Source organism: Leucopleurus acutus, assembly GCF_964270905.1.
Source record: "Leucopleurus acutus genome assembly, chromosome: 11".
In the NCBI taxonomy this organism is placed as follows: Eukaryota; Metazoa; Chordata; class Mammalia; order Artiodactyla; family Delphinidae; genus Leucopleurus; species Leucopleurus acutus.
The window spans coordinates 34284902-34305244 of record NC_139152.1 but is presented as its reverse complement, the minus strand read 5'-3'; the positions used below and the strand labels follow the sequence as shown (position 1 = coordinate 34305244).

At 38.6% G+C, this 20343-nt stretch overlaps 1 protein-coding gene across 4 annotated transcripts in view; it reads right to left on the bottom strand.

The window, feature by feature from the left end:
* The window catches only part of PPHLN1 (periphilin 1), a 141949-nt gene extending 121649 nt beyond the window's left edge, over positions 1-20300 (bottom strand). For 2 of the 4 annotated variants that reach the window (XM_082849941.1, XM_082849943.1), the window contains exons 1-3: positions 20248-20291; positions 19785-19919; positions 6296-6387 (exon numbers count right to left, since the gene is read on the bottom strand). In XM_082849941.1, coding sequence (XP_082706067.1) covers positions 6296-6367 — 72 coding nt within the window. In that variant the 5' untranslated portion in view covers positions 6368-6387; positions 19785-19919; positions 20248-20291. Of the gene's footprint in view, positions 1-6295; positions 6388-19784; positions 19920-20247 lie in introns of all 4 variants that reach the window. The other 2 variants (XM_082849942.1, XM_082849944.1) reach the window with 1 other exon arrangement.
* Positions 20301-20343: the final 43 nt, after the last annotated feature.

The following is a 20343-nucleotide window of genomic DNA, read 5'->3' as shown; positions in this document are numbered from 1 at the left end:
AACGCTCCAAGTCCTTACCACTGGGCTGCCAGGGAACTCCCCAAAAATAAAATTTTTTAAAAATGTTGCTGCTCATCACTACCCTCAGTCTTTACAATTCTTACTGCTACCAAGATTAGAAAATCTTTTACTTAATATGCATTTGTTAAAGGAACAGAAGAAGGCAGGTAGAAGCAGATAGGACTGCTTCAGTCCCAGTTACATTACAGTGCCCCAAATATAAGCTGCTAGTGTTTTGATCCTAGTTTCCAAACTTTAAAAAGTTTGGAAAAAGTTTAAAAACATCTCTAAAAATCTGAAATAAGCCAATGGAAAATGGACATTTTATGTTGCAACTTCATTAAAATGTTCCACATTACCTATCTGTTCCCTATCAAGCTAACAAGGCGGACTTCCACAACTGGAAATTTACTGGTATCTAAAAGCCATTGTTACAAAACTTGAAAAAGGCTACAAAATCATATAACCAAGCTCACAGAAATTACAGATTAAAAAGTAAAAAGCATGGTTTTAAAAATAAAGACCTTACCGGGACTTCCCTGGTGGTCCAGTGGTTAAGACTCCACACTCCCAACACAGGGGGCCCAGGTTCAATCCCTCATCAGGGAACTAAATCCGGTGTGCCGCAATTAAAGATCCCGCATGCCGCAACTAAAGATGCCACAACTAAAGATCCTGCATGCTGCAACTTTATTTATCCTGGCACAGCCAAATAAGTAGATAAATATTTTTAAAAATAAAATTAAAAAATTAAAAGTAAAGGCCTTACAGACATCTAGAAGTTAAATGTAGATGTTGGGTGACAATCAATGTCCTCCCAACAAAGGAATGTGTATGTTTACATGCAGATTCTGTGTAGTATACTTCTTTGGGCTTAAGTCTCCTATTTATCTACCCAAGTTTAAGACTAAATAAAAATTTATGTGAAGCACCTTAAAAGTAACTTATTATTGACACAGAAGTAACTTTTAAATGCTCTAAAGTGCTAAAATAATAATTGATATATTTGTCAAGTTGTACATTGAGGATAAGCTTTCCAATACTCAAATTAAGTGTAATTTAACATCAGCACCAAAATACATGTGTCCAATTGCCTTCAAGGTTTATCAAAGCTAGAAGCTCACAAAATAGTTGCTTTATAACTGAGGTCATACTAGTGTAGTAGGTACCTTCTAGAGTCCCTATTTGATGTCATACTTTATGTCATAGCAATAGTTTCTCAAACACATTTCTGATGTATCAGAACTGGGAATGAATGGGACAAAGGGAACAGTAAGAAAAAAAAAAGAGAAATGCAGTAAAATTGTTTGTTGTTAGAGAACAGAACCCAAACATACAAAATAAAATAGAACATTAACTTTGTCTATCCCAGACACTAATGAGACTGGGTTCTCACTTTATGAAGGACTAGCTAAAGTTCTACATTTAGAAAAAAATATACATTCTGTCTTTCAAACTTTTAGGTAAAGTTTTATTTAGGTATGACAGCCACATAAAAAAGTGTACAAACCGTAAATGTATTTCTGGATAAATTTTCACAAGGTAATCACACTGTGTAACTACCACCCAGATCAAGAAACTGAACACTCGCAGCATGGCAAAAGCCTTCCTGTGCTCTTTCCCAGTCACTACCTCTGTCTCCCAAAAGTAACCTCTTTCCTGGCTAGTTCTGCCTGTTTTGAAGCTTTGTATAAAAGGCATCATACAGGACACACTCTTCTTTCTTCCAGTATTGCTGTTGCATATGGCAGCAGTCCATTCTTTCTCATTGCTGTATAACTGCACAATTAATTTATCCATGCTGTTGGACACTTGGATTGTTGCCAGTTTGGAGTTCTTATGAATAATGCTGCTTGGGAACATTCTTGTACATATCAATATCATACACCAATATACTTTTTAAAATAACATTAGATGATCTCTGCTTTGTAAACAAGTATTTTTAAACTTTTAATTATGTTTTTATTAGATCCAAAGTCAGAATTTCAACTTTAGTGATTTACATTTCTAGTTCCAGTGTCACTTAAACACTTTAACCCAAGAATTCTGTTGGTCCCTGAAATCAGATGTGAATAAAAAATTACTTTTTCACCTAAAAGTAGGCAACAAACAACACAACAGCAAAAGCAGCACCTGTGGCTTCACCACTAACAGAAATCACAGATATTTTTATGTTCATGTTATAGCTGTTGCAGATACCTCAAAGTATCATTTACACTCATCACTCCTTTGAAAACACAGCAATGAAATCCCCACCACTAGTTCTTGCTTGATAGCTAATGACCTACTAAAAGAAGTATATATTACTATATCACAAATTTGGTTTCTAATAGTTTTATAATTATATTCAAATATAAGTGGTCTCCTTTAATTCTGTGTATTTTATTTTACAGTTTTAAAAATGCTATTCTAGGGCTTCCCTGGTGGCGCAGTGGTTGAGAGTCCGCCTGCCGATGCAGGGCACACGGGTTCGTGCCCCGGTCCGGGAAGATCCCACATGCCGCGGAGCGGCTGGGCCTGTGAGCCATGGCCGCTGAACCTGCGCGTCCGGAGCCTGTGCTCCGCAACGGGAGAGGCCACAACAGTGAGAGGCCCGCGTGCCGGAAAAAAAAAAAAAAAAGAAAAAATGCTATTCTAGGAAGAGATCCATAGGTTTCACAACACTGCTAAAGGGATCATGGCACAGAAAAGGTTAAGAACCTTCGCTTTTTTAACTAAAATGTAGGTGTAACATAAAAAGCAAAGGGATAATTTTCCAAGAGCCATCAAAGGGGTATAACATATCGAAAGGAAAGGAAGGCTTTAAATTACTAACCATAATAAGACCAAGTTCACCAGAAAAAATGTAGTGTCTTGAGTCTTGTGGAGGGGGGATGTGGGAATACAAAAGGATTTATAAAGTAACAGAAGTTGATTGATGTGGGGGCGGTTGGAGAGACCAATCTAATGGAATTAAAAGAAGAGAGACCAGAGGAATGAACTTGGACAAGTTCTGGGCACATTCCACGCTCCAGAAGGAGAAAAGCAGTCTGGGCTCCTCCCCATCTAGGAGAAACCTAGCAGCCAGAGAACTTAAGGAAGTGAGATTTACCTTTAGGCACTTACAGTTGAGTACATCTAGTCTGATTTTAAGGGCACTTGTGGTAAAAACATACCTCCCTATCTGCTTACCACTGATGAAAATTATGAAAATTGCCTCTGTTTCACTTTTACACACACACAAAAGGTATAAAATGAAAACGTTTGGGTTTGTTTAAATTTTACTACAATATCCTCATTCATTGAGGACTTCCCTCACCTGTCATCTTTACCTCAACTGTCATCATCAGCAACTTCAGTGTTAGCTACAATCTGACTTTCTTAACTCTGCATACAGGAATCACCTGATGAACTTTTAAACAACAATATTATCCAGATCTTATCCACAGAGATTATGACTTAATTATCTAGGGACCATTCATTGGTATTTAAGAGCCCTCTAGGTAATGTACAGTGAGGACTGATAGACCCTAATCTAGATTACTGATCCAAAATCTAACCTCAAAGTTTTGTTGACCTCAACTCCAATAACCTTCAACCACCCTCATTCCCACCACCATATACTGAACTTCAGTCACCCAGAACTGTTCCATCTTGGAAACTCTACATTCCAAAATACTGATTGCTTATCTTTCCACCATACCCTGCTTTTCAACCTCATTAAGCATTTCCTGTCCCTCAACCCCTTACTTCTTTCAATCCATTGTCCCTCTCATAGCCTTATTCCCTTTCCTAATCAGCCCATTCCACATATCGCCTCAATAATTCTTCAATATCCTTATCTCCCTGGATCCACCATTCATTTTGGAATCTTAAATCAATACAACTTGCTTTCTCTACTCCCAACCTGGGCTACTTAGATAATAAAGTACACAATCCTGCAGATTGGTGCCCCTATAAAATTTAAGGTACATAAGCTTACAGCCCCTCAGCAACAGTCTTTTTAAACATCTCTAGTCAGGAGATACCTACAATGGATTCAATGGCCTCAAGTCTCCCTCTATCTCCTCCACTTTCAATAGATGATCTTGCCACCTCTTACTTGAGAGAAAAATAAAGGCTGTTAGCTATGAGCTCTCTCAAATCCATTCTCACACAGACAATGATAGAGAGGGCCCTACTTATTGGTCTTTATGACACTGATAAACTGATTATTCCCATCTTAAAACTCACTCCTCCCCCAGCATATTTAAACCAGCTTCCTTGATAAGCAATAGCCTCTGGGCAGGTCCCTCAACTTCCAGTTTTAACAGCTCTTTAAGCCAACTCCCACTGCAGTGTGTTCTATCATATAACACAGCATGCACACATAATGCAGAATGGTGTCTTAAAAGTTTTACGTCATAACTTTCCCCATGATTTTATCATGAGTATTTCCCATTGTTCTCTGAAATTATATTTCTGTATATAAATCTCTGTCTACATTTTAAGGCTTCTAAAACATTCTACTACATTCTAGAAATGTACCATTAACACTCAGAATTGTTTTGAAGATTAAGAAGTTGATATATACCTCACTTATAGTAAGTAGGTACTAGTTAAATAGATAGTTACAATAAATTTCCATTTAAAGTAAGTCATCCCCTCTCTAAATTAACTTATTTTATAATTTGGAGCCATGTAAAAGTGTTATATTAAAAAAAAATCTAATTAGAAAAGAAAAAAAAAAAGGCAAACCCCCAACATCAAAAACAAAGTACGGCTTCCCTGGTGGGGCAGTGGTTAAGAATCGGCCTGCCAATGCAGGGGACACAGGTTCGATCCCTGGCCCAGGAAGATCGCACATGCCGCAGAGCAACTAAGCCCGTGCACCACAACTACTGAGCCTGCACTCTAGAGCCCATGAGCCACTTGAGCCCAGGTGCCACAACTACTGAAGCCTGCGTGCCTAGAGCCCATGCTCTGCAACAAGAGAAGCCACGACAATGAGAAGCCCGCACAACTCAACGAAGAGTAGCCCCTGCTCACTGCAACTAGAGAAAGCCCGCACACAGCAATGAAGACCCAATACAGCCAAAAATAAAAACAAATAAATAAATTAATTTAAAAAAAAAAAGGTAAAACAAACCCAACTATATATTCAGTTAATGGCATAACCACACAGAAAATTCTTTTAAGTATCCCAAATTTCTAATGGGATATATCTATGGGAGAGTAAGGGACCTAAAAAAATAATTTTTAAAAAATTCATCCCTTTTCCCATCCCTGTGTTAGTCCTACACCTTGTTTATCTATCACTTGTTTGCTCTAGGTAAACTACAAAATAATTCTATCAAGCTGAAAAAATTTTTAAATTGAGATTTTGATTAGAAACATCAAGACTATTAATTAACCTGGAAAGAAATGACATTTTGTAATAATTAAGTCTGCCCCTTCTGAAATATGGACGGCCTCTTCATTTTTTCCAACTTAATTCATTTTAGATCAACCCCAAGCTAAGCTGTAACCTAGGCCAAATGACAACCATGAAGATGATATCACCCATTTAAGTGGGTTGTAGGATTTACTTACAAAATATACAAAAACTAACTAACATATAAACTAATATTTGTGCCCTTTGATAGTGTATAATGAATCCATAATATACCCATATACCATCACCATGAGCCCAATCCCTTGGTGCTTAGAATGGGCCTAAGCAAAAGTTTAATAAGATTGACAGCTTCTTGACCTTACCCAAACCCTCCCTTGGGTCTCTATAGAGGATTCTGAGGAGAGAAAGAGAGCATACATACATTCAATAAACAGTGAGCTCCTACTATGTGCCAGGTACTATACACAGTGCTGGGAATACAATAATAAGCAAAACAGCAAGCTCCTTTAGAAAAGAAAAAGACTGGTTCAAAATTACCAATTCCCAGAGCAACAAAGAGACAAGCAGTAGAACAGCAAAGCAGAAACTGCCTACCTCCTCCTACTTTAGAATTTCATATATCCAATTTGCAAACATTTTTAGGAATATAGAAAAACAGGTGACAGCCAATAGTAGGAGCAGGTGTTCAAATATTTCTTTGTTAACTGATGGTCTGAGCTTTATAACACCTCAAATTTTCTTCACAAATTAACTCCCTTTTAGAAATTTAAGCAAGAAATATAAAATACAGATTTTCTACATAAATAAAATGTTGCCTTTCATTTTCAAACTTTTGACTTTTAAAAGATAAGCTTGATCTATCTACATTTCAACTAGCTTTTGGAAGACAAAATTCACTTGGACACTTGGTTCTGAATTATTCTACAGGTAAGAATAACTTACACTGGGGTGACTTCGAGGAGGTACTCTTTCTCTTGGAGGTCTTTCATAGTCATATCGTCCCTCAGACCACATTTCATCTCTTCTGTAAGCCACTAAAGAATAAAAAAAAAGAAATCAAAGAATAATGGGTTTTATGTTACTATGAAATAGTAAAGAAGAAAAGGAAAAAGTAAATGATTACATTCTAATACAGATATTTTCCAGAGATACTTAAGGGAAAAAAAAAATGTAAGTGACCAAAAGGAAAAAACAATGATTATGGCAATTCTTCAAAACAATTTGAAATTTTCTTCAAAAAAAAATGTAATAGAAAGCCCCACCTTCCTTCTATTTCCAAGGCTATTTAAAAGCTTCAAATACCTTATTCACATCAACTGTGGGAAGATCCATAAGACCACAGATTTTTCATTCTCATAGAGTAAAAATTAGAAAAGATTCATTTTAATGAACAGTGTAAAAGGCTAATAAGCAAAGCTGGATGGTGTGTACAACAGTAGTTTCAGCTTTTCTACATCCTTGGAGCTTACTGTCTCTTTATGTCCAATGAAGTGTTTTTAACTGAAAAAAATACTAAATAAACACTCCTGTAAAAACACACTCAACAGGACTTCCCTGGTGGCACAGTGGTTGAGAATCCACCTGCCAATGCAGGGGACACGAGTTCAAGCTCTGGTCCGGGAAGATCCCACACACCACAGAGCAACTAAGCCCATGTGCCACAAATACTAAGCCTGCACTCTAGAGCCCGCGAGCCACAACTACTGAAGCCGGCATGCCCCAGAGCCCAAACTCTGCAACTACTGAGCCTGCGCTCTTGGGTCCGCGTGCCGCAACTACTGAGCCCACATGCTGCAACTACTGAAGCCCACGCACCTAGAGCCTGTGCTCCGCAACAAGGGAAGCCACCGCAATGAGGCCGCGCACCACAACGAAGAGTAGCCCCACTCGACACAACTAGAGAAAGCCTGTGCACAGCAACAAAGACCCAACGCAGCCAAAATAAATAGGAAAAAAAACCCCACAAAACACACTCAACAAACCCTGAGACAAACCACTCTTGATTTTGTTTTTAATATTATAATCTTATTTTAATGCAGAGGCACCTTCATAAAATTTGAAATTAAAAGTTCTGTCAGCATTTTTCCCATTTGGGATGCAGAGAGAGGCTTCCTACTTTAACAGACAGCTGACATTTTCTGGGTAGAGGGCTAATGCAGTGCGTTACAGAGTCCAGATGAAAGAGCATCTGTGAACAGGTAAACAAGGCAAATAAGACAGAAAATGAGAATAGGGTACAGGAAACAGCCCAAAGGTCATTTATATGAAATGGTGATACAGTAATTGAGGGGTTGGCAAATGTTTTTTTAACGGACCAGACAAATATTTTTGGCCCTGCAGATCACAGGTCTCTGTCACGACTACTCAATTCTGGTAGTATAAATGACAGCAGTCATAGGCAATATATATATATATGTATGGGTGTGGCCATGTTCCCAAAACATTTTATTTACAAAACCAGGCAGGTGGCCCATAGGGAATAGCTTGACAAGCCCTGGAGTAGATGACAAATGGTTAACAGGGCAGAACTGGGAGAGGGTGAAGTAATCATGGAGCAGGTTAGAACTGTGAACCATCCTGATGTGTAGAAGGATGATCATGAGCGAGAAGTGAAAATGGAACAGGTACCAAGTTATGGCCTTTTAGTACATAGAAAATAAGGCAACAAGTCCACATACATAGTCCACAGATCAGTGAAGATGAAAAATATTTCAGAGAAGCCATATGTCAAGAGATTTTTGGTGGTTCTTTCTGATGTAATACTAAGGGGGAAGAAAAAGAAATAGACAATCCATTTTGGCAGCATAGAACTGTAATAGTTTAGGCTAAGGAAAAAACAAAGACTGGAAGATGAGAGCAATATTTTTTTAACACTATCATAGTAAAATCAATCTTAATTTTCTCTGTACAAACAAACCTATAATATTTTCTAATACAATCAGACCAAATAAAATGAACTAACTAACCAAAGATGCCTAGGGAAATGTTAATTTAAATTACAAATTAGCTTTTAACATTATGCATACATCAACCTGAATTCTAACTCTACAATCAGACATCATTAACAGTGTTATTTCAAAGTAACCAGTCTTTTAGGTAGAAGAACTGATGGAAGCTTGAAAGGAAAAGAAATAGTCAACATGGAAAAGAAATAGTCAACATTGCTTCTCCTCACCGACCTTTACTGAATCCAGGTTTCAGTAAAAGGGTTTCAGTCTAAAGAATGAGTTAGGTTTTATACTACTTAAGATACAGTACACAGAAATAGTAACAGCAACAAACTGAAATCAAATCACAGGAAAAAATCAACAACCCAAAAGAAAAATTGACATATGATATGAAGACAGTTTACAAAAAAGGAAACACAATGGCTCAATCTTTTGAAAAGATGCCCACCTTTCTTCAAAATAAAGAAGATGAAAACTAAAACTATAATGGAGTACCCAAAGCTCTGAAGAAAGCAAACTGTTTTGATGAGAATAAGGAAAGCAACACTCATAATTAATGGAGGAAGTATAATTTGGAATAGACTGGGAACAATTTGACAATATCTATTGAAAATGTTAAATGCACATATGCTTTGACCTGGCAATTCCACTTCTACGTATACTTGTACATGTGCATGGCAAAGACTGAAAGCAACCTAAAATGTCCCTCAGGAGGGTACAGGTTAAATACAGTGCTGTACATTCACATAAAGGAATTCTATGCAAACCATTTCAAAGAAAAATAATCCCATATATAAAAATATAGAAAGATTGCGAAGATACATTGCTAAGTAAAAAAGAGCAAAGGGCAATCTAACATGTAGAGTGTGCTGACACTCTGGAAGTAAAAAGGCAAGTTATGAATACATATATGCTTTTGCACAGACCAGTTCTGGGAGTATAAGCAAGAGAACATAACCGTGCCTGCGTCTGGGAAAAATGGGGTGGCTGGAGTATAGGAGGGTAAATATTTTCACCGCATGTTTTATACATCTTATTATCTATTATAAAAATAAGAAACTGTTTTTAAAGGTCCTGAAAATCATTCAATAAGTATAATGTGTCAATTGATGGCAAAAATTATGACAATAAATTAATGAACTAAAGGAGAACATAAGAAAAAGTAAGTTTTGTAATTAATGAGAAACAAAAATAAACCACAAGAATTCTAAAGAAATCCTATATAGTTTCTTAACTAGATACAGCAATAAAATACTGAAATCTACTGGCTGCCCACAAAGAATGTATGAATAGTTACTATACTACTTACTTGAGTCTTTTCAGGAATCAAATTTAAAGTTTTCAACAATCTCCTGTAGGTGGGCGGGAAAATACAGACATAAGGATTTGTGTCTGTATGTACGAATGGAGAAAAATAACTAAACCTTCATATTTGTATAAATAAAACTCTCAAAATAAAAAATTATGCGCCTTAATAAGCAAGACTCCCTTCAAACACATCTTTGAAAATAGAAGATATTACTTTGACCACCAGAGGCCACTCAAGTTTCGTAAGAACAACAAAATTACATCAAGAAGACTTCTAGTCCTAACTTTGCCAGCTGAGAGCTGGACAGGGCATAACTCTTATCCTTTCTCTGAAAGGATTGCACTAGATGTTTAAGTCATTTTTACCTAGAATATTAAAAACACTAGCTTTAAAATACCTCACATATTGAAAGAAAATCTGGCATCCTCAGTCTGGAAAACCCTACAGTTTTATATTGGCAATAAATGGTCCCAAGTTCAAAAGTAATCCCAATATCAAGCCAGTAATCATTGACTCATCAAAGAACACCAAACTTATTAGGTATAAGTTTAATGGAGAACTTTTAATGACTTTCTCTTAAAATATACAAAGTACACTGAGCAGGCTTAGGTAAAACTAAAAAAAAAAAAAAAAAGGGCATGTACGATTAACAAAGGAAATTCCAAGTATTTCAAATATTCTTACGTTTAAAAAAAAAAGTGACTCCAAATCTACTCAAGGCTGTAGCCCTACCTACCACTTTACATGAAATTCAAAGGATAGAGGAGTGGGTCTACTAGAAAGACTAGGGTCACCTAATCGCTTTATAGAAATTTTGAGAAGTGCCTCACTAGCTGAGTGCAGAAATAAGACTGTATTTATAGTCTTAAATTTATAGGTCACTCCTGATCTAGTTGCCTTTTTCTGCTTGGCAGTTTGGAAGACAAATAGCAAAAATTTTATTGCAATTACCTCACAGTATTTCTACTTTAATTAATAAATCCACAGCTTACAGAAGCTAAAAAAAAAAAGCAGCAAAGAAAGTAACAGTATTTAATTTTGATGAAAACCTAGCAATTGGAAACAAAGCTGCTAGAACAAGGCAAAAAACAGAAACATAATCATACAGAAAGTCAAAATAGCACTGTCTAGAATATACATCATCAAGAGACTAGAGGCCAATTAAATTCAGTTGTGGAAGAGCTAATGTAAGCAAATGAATCAGAGTTAAAATCCAGAGACAGAGAAAAAACCTAAATAAAAGCAAACTTATCTGATGGGGAGTCATTGTTTAATAGGTATGTTGTTTCAGTTTGGGAAGATGAAAAGCATTGGGTGGTGGTGATGGTTGCACAACAGTGTGAATGTAAATACTTAACACCACTGAACTGTACGCTTAAATGGTTAAAAAGGAAAATTTTATGTATATTTTACCACAATTAAAAAAAATTTTTTTAACGTGAGTTTATCTGGCACCAGCTGACTTTGCTGAATGTAACAATCACTTCTGTAAGGCATCAAACTGTATTTTGAACTTAATTTCTACTAGAAACAAAGAGCATCCACAGAACAGCAAGATATTACACTACTGTTACCAAAATTTCAATTCCTATAGTTAATCCTATAACAACTTTGCATATTTGACTTCATACCTGATGATGCCCCAATGGAGTATTCACCTTACCTGGAGCTACAGAAATCTCAGTTTCAAGCAAAAATGTTTAGTAAATAAGGTAAATTTTCTTTTACCTTAAAAAGTTGACAATTTTTAAAGATCTTAATTTAAAATTTCAATTACTGTAAATATAGGAATAATTTTATAAAAGGAAGTTAGTTTCCTTTACAAATAACAAATAAATTGCTTACATGTCTATATTACAATGATTAAATAGAAATATTAGGCTATAAAGTAATCTCTTATAATCAATTATTTCATTTTTTAAGTTACCTCTTACCAGTGAGTATACTGAAATATTAATATCTTTACAGAATCTGCAGGTATTCAGTTTTTAAATGTACTCTTACCATACCTATTGCTTTTACAAAACAGCAATATCAGAATATAATTCTTTATTCTATCCAAATTACTGTGTATTTTCAGAGTAAGAACATAAAAATAGTAGAACACAATGTAATGGTGAAATTAAACAGGACTTGGTGTAGCAAAATAATTAGCACCTACTAGTAGAAAACACCCCAAAAAATCAAACACCACTGATAAGGCCCATGCCAAATTATTAAACTTCTTTTATCCTTAAGAAACCTAGACTACCAAGGGGGAAGGGGGGGTGTGGGATGAATTGGGAGATTGGGATTGAAATATATACACTACTTATACTATGTATTAAATAGATAACTAATGGGAACTTACTGTATAGCACAGGGAACTCTATTCAATGCTCTGTGGTGACCTAAATGGGAAGGAAAACCAAAAAAGAGGGGATATATGTGTACATATAGCTGATTCACTTTGCTGTATAGTAGAAACTAACACAGCATTGTAAAGCAACTATACTCCAATAAAAATTAATTTTAAAAAAAGAAGTCTGGGCTTCCCTGGTGGCGCAGTGGTTGAGAGTCCGCTTGCCAATGCAGGGGACACGGGTTCGTGCCCCGGTCCGGGAAGATCCCACATGCCGCGGAGTGGCTGGGCCCGTGAGCCATGGCCGCTGAGCCTGTGCATCCGGAGCCTGTACTCCGCAACGGGAGAGGCCACAACAGTGAGAGGCCCGCGTACAGCAAAAAAAAAAAAAAAAAAAAAAAAAAAAGAAGTCTATATAATTGGGGAAGGTAGTAATATAAATAGTAATAGAAGGTAGTAATATAAATAGTAATATAAATAGTAATATAAATAAATATAAATAGAAGGTAGTAATATAAATAGGTAGTAAATATAAATATAAAATAAATAAAAATATAATATAAATATAAATATAATAAATAGTAATATAAATATAAATATAAATAGTAATATAAATATAAATATGCAACCCTGTACTGTTAGTAAAACAAAACAGAAGACACAGTTTGATGATTACATACAAAAGAAAGAACATTGGGCTGTAAAGAAGATTGGCTTTAAGCCGGATCTTTAATTAAAACAACAGAAAAGGGAAAAGGTATTAGAGCAGGAGGATATAACGAAGGTACTATAGGATAATAAGGGAAGAATATGCTAATATCACCTTGAATTCAAAGAATCTTTTTTGTAACTTTCAAAGGGCTTTAAAATAACTGATGAGAATGGCCATCATCAAAAAATCTAGAAACAATAAATGCTGGAGAGGGTGTGGAGAAAAGGGAACACTGGCACTGTTGGTGGGAATGTGAATTGGTACAGCCACTATGGAGAACAGTATGGCGTTTCCTTAAAAAACTACAAATAGGGCTTCCCTGGTGGCGCAGTGGTTGAGAGTCCGCCTGCCGATGCAGGGGACATGGGTTCATGCCCTGGTCCGGGAAGATCCCACACGCTGTGGAGCAGCTGGGCCCGTGAGCCATGGCCGCTGAGCCTGCACGTCTGGAGCCTGTGCTCCGCAACAGGAGAGGCCACAACAGTGAGACGCCCACGTACCGCAAAAAAAAAAACAAACAAAAAAAAACTACAAAGAGAACTACCATATGACCCAGCAATCTCACTACTGGGCATATACCCTGAGAAAACCATAATTCAAAAAGAGTCATGTACCAAAATGTTCATTGCAGCTCTATTTACACTAGCCAGGAGATGGAAGCAACCTAAGTGTCCGTCATCGGATGAATGGATAAAGAAGATGTGGCACATATATACAATGGAATATTACTCAGCCATAAAAAGAAATGAAATTGAGTTATTTGTAGTGAGGTGGATGGACCTAGAGTCTGTCATACAGAGTGAAGTAAGTCAGAAAGAGAAAGACAAATACCATATGCTAACACATATATATGGAATCTAAGAAAAAAAAATGTCATGAAGAACCTAGGGGTAACATGGGAATAAAGACACAGACCTACTAGAGAATGGACTTGAGGATACGGGGAGGGGGAAGGGTAAGCTGTGACAAAGTGAGAGAGTGGCAGGGACACATATACACTACCAAACGTAAAACAGATAGCTAGTGGGAAGCAGCCGCATAGCACAGGGAGATCAGCTCGGTGCTTTGTGACCACCTAGAGGGGTGGGATAGGGAGGGTGGGAGGTAGGGAGACGCAAGAGGGAAGAGATATGGGAACATATGTATATGTATAACTGATTCACTTTGTTACAGAGCAGAAACTAACACACCATTGTAAAGCAATTATCCTCCAATAAAGATGTAAAATAAATAAATAAATAAAATAAAATAACTGATGAGTACAGTAACCTTATGATTAGCGGCACATGTTTATGACATTATCCAGATTTAGGCTATTGACCCGTTCTGCAACTGAAGCCAGTCAGCTAAATTTAAACTAAGGTGCTCTGACTCCCAGTGAAGTGATCATGTTACTTACCCTGTCATCACTTCACTAATCTCCTCCCATTAGGGAAGTATCAGAAGTACTCCAGTAAAGTTCTCTGATCCAACACCGTATGAAAACTGAATACAACTGAAAAATGGAAGGACCCCTCTACATGACAATTAAGCAGAGAACAGAATTAGAATTCAGTGTGGGGAATGTAGGCTTCATTTAGAAGTTTGCTAATAACTGGTTGTAGATTACAAAAATCTCATTCTCTTATGCCATATTCAATAGAGTACATTTAATATACCATCATGGTATATTTATGTCCAGGAAGAAATAAGCTTTCTTAGAGCATTCCATTGAGCTACCCAACCACTGTCATGTTAGCTTCAATTGAGGGCGAAGATGACAGGGAGGACTTGAATTCTCGGTAAGAGTAGCCTGGAAATTGAGAAACTGGAAAGTCACAGGCAATATTCTTCTGTCAAACTATTCACGCTTTGAATCCACAGGCAAGGCAACAGAGAAAGATCCGTTTTTCATTTTATCTAAAAGGTTATAATAGCAGCTTAGACTACAGAGAAACTCTGTACATTGCTCTAGCCAGCTTCCAGTATTAAATATACACAGGATAAATAGCTTTCCCTCCTTCCCAAATGCATTCCTTTCACTCTTTATATTCATTCAGGAACTATTTTGATAGCAAATCATGGTTAGCAATTAGGTCACATTTGACCTCATGCTTTAGATGAGCCATAGGCCTTTACACTGGCAATTGCCCACCCAGGATGCTTTTCTCCAGGTATCTGCATGGTTAAACCCTTCAATGTCACCTCCAATGTCTTCTTAATGTCATTTTTCTACCAGATCCCCCTAATCTTGCTATTTTTTTCACAGCATTAATCATCTAAGATACTATATAACTTTGATGTAAATTATTGGTCCCTTGCTACTAGGAATGTGAACTATATGAAAGCAGGGATCTCTACATTGTTCATTGATTAATATTAAGCACCTAGAATAATTTGCACAACGTATGTGCTCAGTATTTATGGAGTAAATCTATTAAAGCTGGTAACATGCCCCCTCTGGATAAATGATTCCCACATCTCCACTTCCTTTCAAGAGGATATCTCACAGCACCTCCAACTCAATATGCCAGAACAGCTCTTCACACTTCTCAGAAAACTGCTTTATCTCCTGTTTTCCCCATTTTGGTCAATGACACTATATCAGATACCCAAAGGCCCAAATCAGAAACCTGAGTCACACAAGACCCAAAACTTTTCATATCTAAGTAACTAAATCCAGGTATATCTACCATCTCAATATATAAGGTACATGTACTTCCACTTCCTGAACCCAGCTACCACTGTCTTTGTTCATATGCTCTTAATCTAGCCATTGGACTCCCTAACAGTAAAACACTGGTCTCCTTGCTTCTGATGTCATCTCTTCCACTCAGCAAACTACAGCCAGAGTGTTCATTCTGATAAGACACCTGATTTAAAAATCTCAGTTATTCCCCATATCCCAAAGAATGAAGTCTCAGCCTAAACTTCAAAAAGCTTATTTATGACCTTGCTCCTACCATTCCAGCTTCACCTCCTACCAATTCCCCAACAGCCTCCAGAACCTCCAGACATAACAAACTACATCCTGTTCTGCAAGTGTGCCACTATTTCTCACCACCATATCATGGCATGCTTTTCTCCTGCCTAGAATATCTTTCTTCTACTTATTTGCCTTCACCCTCTACCTAGTGCTATATAACATTACATTCAATTTACTTTCCTTCCTCTCCTCCCTCCCAATCTAAACACCACTGCAAAGGCAACGAATGTGTACCTTTCTTATTCCTGTTGCTTAGTACAGTAAAGGTACTTATTAAATACTGATCAAATAAATATATTATTCGTATGACCACTACATGAGCCATTCTGAAGAACCTAAATAATAGTTTGTACCTTTTGGTTACTCAGAAAACTTCCAATGAGCACTATTAGATTATGGCTCCTATTACACTTCTCATGACACTAATGCCACTTCATTTTTGAGCAAAAGGTACCAATGAGAATCCTTTAGCTCTAGCACCTAAAGCAGTGATCCTCAACCCTGTCTGCACATTAGAATCATCTAAAGAGCTTTAAAAAAAAAATACTAATGCCAAGGTCTTGTCCTCTGAAATCCCTATACAGTTGCCTGGGACATTTTTTTTAATCTTAAACTTATCTTAGGATGAGATCCATTGAAGTTAAAGCAAGGTAAACATATTCCTGATATCCTAAATTAAAACAAGAAGTTTTTAAGTATAGACTTGAACCTAAAAATTACATAATACTACTTCTACTTGAAAATGTTTAAAATTCCAGACATCTAAAACAAAAATGAATTTGAGAATATAGTTAAAGTCTGTGAAGAAAAAAAATAACATTGGATGTCAATTAAAATGGTCAAAATAAAGAATCCACAGGAATTAATCATTGTTCAGTGCCCAGGGAGAGATAAATGCAGGCAATGATACTTAAAAAAAAGCCAAGAAAATTTAAATATAATCTTGAGAGAGTGCTTAAGTGTGGGTGAACAACAGTCAATGGTAGAATCCAAGAAAACAGAAAGGAATTGGGGAAGATAAAACATCCATGAGAAAGATACAAAGTACCAGGGCAGAAGACTGGCATTGCAAAGGAGTGGGAAATGAGCCTGCATAGGTATTCAACAAGCTTTCATTTCCTCCCCTGAAGTAGATATTATCCCTCCCATTCCAGAAAAAAAAACACAGAGGCTCTGAAAAACTCAAATCTCAGAGGCATACGGAGCCTGGAATCAGACTCAGGCCTGTATGACTTTAAAAACCAAGCCCTTTCCACCATATCACCTTGCTTCACAAAGCAAACAGGCAAGGACAGAGAAAACAAAATTCAAGGGCATTAAATGGCACAACAAAGCAAAAAAACAGGGACCTGCCTGGTGGTGCAGTGGTTAAGAATCTGCCTGCCAATGCAGGAAACATGGGTTCGAGCCCTGGTCCGGGAAGATCCTACATGCCGCGAAGCAACTAAGCCCATGTGCCACAACTACTGAGCTTGCATGCTGCAACTACTGAAACCCGTGTGCCTAAAGCCCGTGCTCTGCAACAAGAGAAGCCACCACAATGAGAAGCCCGCGCACCACAACGAAGAGTAGCCCCCGCTCACTGCAACTAGAGAAAGCCCACGCAACAACGAAGACCCAACGCAGCCAAAAATAAATAAATTTAAAAAAAATAAAGATACATGTCAACTAAATACTTAAGAAAAAAATTGCGAAAAACTAGAGGAGGAGCTCCCTGTAGGCTTTTAAACCTAGAAATAAGGTGAGGAGAAAAAATGTCATTCCAAATGACATTAACCTGGCAGTATACAGGAAGGACTGAAGGTGAAGAGGCTAGAGGAAAGGAGATCACTGATTGCTTCATAATGAACAATAGACCTTAGTACTATTAAAGTACTGCATTCTTTAGTAGTTTCACAAGTTACTTGACTTTTCACTGCTTTAAGGAAACTTCTTTTATGTAAGTATTAAATACTTAGTAGTAGATTATTGTTCATCATAAGTGATCAAGTAACAGAAATTACTCAAATAGGCAAAGTTGGTGTGTAATATTTTCAAATCTACATCTCATTTCACATCTGGATGGAGTTTACAGTCTTTAGTGGTCAGCCTCCTTCCAGTCTTTTACCCTCCATTTCACCCTTTAAAAAGGATACTCAGGGCTTCCCTGGTGGCACAGTGGTTGAGAGTCCGCCTGCCAATGCAGAGGACACGGGTTCGTGCCCCGGCCCGGGAGGATCCCACATGCCGCGGAGCGGCTGGGCCCGTAAGCCATGGCCGCTGAGCCTGCGCGTCTGGAGCCTGTGCTCCGCAACGGGAGAGGCCACAACAGTGAGAGGCCCGCGTACAGCAAAAAAAAAAAAAAAAAAAAAAGATACTCAATTAACTTTGCTAATATGTCATTCATATTTGAAGTTTCCCTGATCAAGAACCCAAACAGTTTCTTATTAATTAACTGTAACAAATCCAAACATCTCTGCCCTTTACATGCCCCCTTCTACCATCTCACCTAAACTTCTGTTCTCTCGGAAAGGATCATTCATGCCTTCCTCCTCACTGGGTCACAAAGTAACAAACACTACCCTGGAATTGTCTTATTTCCCAAACCACAATACCTCTTTCCATTCTCTCACTCAACTTCCAAACATCCATAGAGGCCCAGTTCAAAATCTATTATTCTCCAGAAAGCCCATTTCTGAACCCTACAACACTTACAAAAGATTCCATGCCAATGGCTGCGAAGCCCACGTGTGACTTATGTTTGGCCCAGGTTTCTTTTTTTTTTTTCTTTTTCTTTTTTTTTTTTCCGGTACGCGGGCCTCTCACTGTTGTGGCCTCTCCCGTTGCGGAGCACAGGCTCCAGACGCGCAGGCTCAGCGGCCATGGCTCACGGGCCCAGCCGCTCCGCGGCACGTGGGATCTTCCCGGACCGGGGCACGAACCCGCATGCCCTGCATCGGCAGGCGGACTCTCAACCACTGCGCCAGCTGGGAAGCCCAGATTTTTACATTTTAAAGTCAGGAGATGACATCAACCCCCTGACTTCTAAGGCTGTATCTGCAGCAACTGCAATGATTCAAGAAATACTTGACTGCCTATTAGGCACTGGAGTTACAAAAGTAAACAAGACAAACACAGTCCCTCCCCAAAAGCCTAGCTTAGTAGCACAGACAAAGAGATAAGCAATCAGGATACATCCTATAAGTGCTACTAAAAGGGAAGTAGAGGGCACTTAGCACACAGCAAGGGTACCTAATTCTGTCTACGGGAAGTCAGGGAACACCCCCTCAGAGAAATTGACTAAACTGAGATCTTTAGCAGGTATAGGAATTATCCAGAAAAAGGTAGGGTAAGGATCAGGAAAATCAAAGAACTTTTGCAAAGATGATGCCTGAAGAAAAAAGCATTAAGAAAGTGAAATCAGTTCCATATGGCTAGAGCCATGACCCACCCACAAACGCAGGTGTCAAAAGAAAGGGCTCAATTGAAAGGGCTGGAGGAAAAAAACAAGTGTTAGTTAGGGTCAGGAGACGTAAGAAAATTTCCATAAAGAGGCTGAATAAGTAAAAGTTTGCTAAGCAAGGAAGAAAGGTTTCAGAGAGCCCAGTTGTTGTGTTGAGGGGTGAAATGTGGAAGAAAAGTAGGGAGAAGCAGTGAAAGCCTAAATCAAGGCAGAGGGAGCGAGCACAAGGCAGCACGGGGATGGGGGTGTAGCACAGAAGACCAAAGGGGCTTACATCTTGGACGGTAACCAAGGATAACAGGGATGTGAAGCATGGCAGTTTTGGCTGGCCACAAGTCTGCCAAGAGAATTAGTCCCAACGGTCCCCTGGTGGACGCGGAGGCATTCGGGCCTCTCAAAATTCTGCTGCGCCCTGGCTGGATTGCACTTCCGTCTCTCTAGAAGACATCGGCTTCAGTCTGGATTGATTGTGCAGGCTCCAGGAGAGGCTCTGAGCTCCAGGCTGCTGGCACGCAGGCTCCCAGGGAGTGATTAGAGGCCTGGTCTGTGCGTGCTGGTGGGTAGAAGTTAAGTATAAACTACCTTGCATTATTTTCTGTTTTTTCTGTCGGAATGATGGGCCTGTTTACAGCCACTTGGGGAAAAAGCAGTGTGTGTCCATTACAGATTTACAGGAAGAAAAAAGGTGCCAAGAAAGTTAACATGTGTCCATACCAATATTCAGGATGAGTCATTCTGTGAATCCGAGTCTCCCCAGGTTGACCTTGTCTCCCCAACGAGACTGAGATATCCTCCAGAAAAGGACCGCTTTACACTTTTTTTGTAGCTGCCGAAGTGCCTATAACCGAACTGGGTACGTCGAACACATTCAGTAAATTTACCGACTTACTAACTGACCTCGGCTCACTGAAGTCACCTAGTTCAGTCCTCTTTTTGCATATTACGACGCTAAAGAGAAGCGAACCTGTATCACAGACTCAACACTTTCCTTTATTCCAAACTCCGCTGCGTCTCTCCACCCTCAACCGCAGGAGCAGAATCGTTGCACGATTCAAATGCAGCGGGAAACTCCAGGTTCCGCCGCGGAAAGGCCTGCCCGCCCGCGCACTCCCCTCTCCCCGGTGTAGCAGCCCGTGCCCGTCCCCGTCCACCTCTCGGAAAGGTAAAACGCGCTCACCGACTCTGGGCCGCCGGGAGACCCCGTAAACGTAGTCGTTCACTCGTCGCAGCGCTCCCAGGGAGGCACTTCCGGCGCGCGCGATGACGTCGGCAA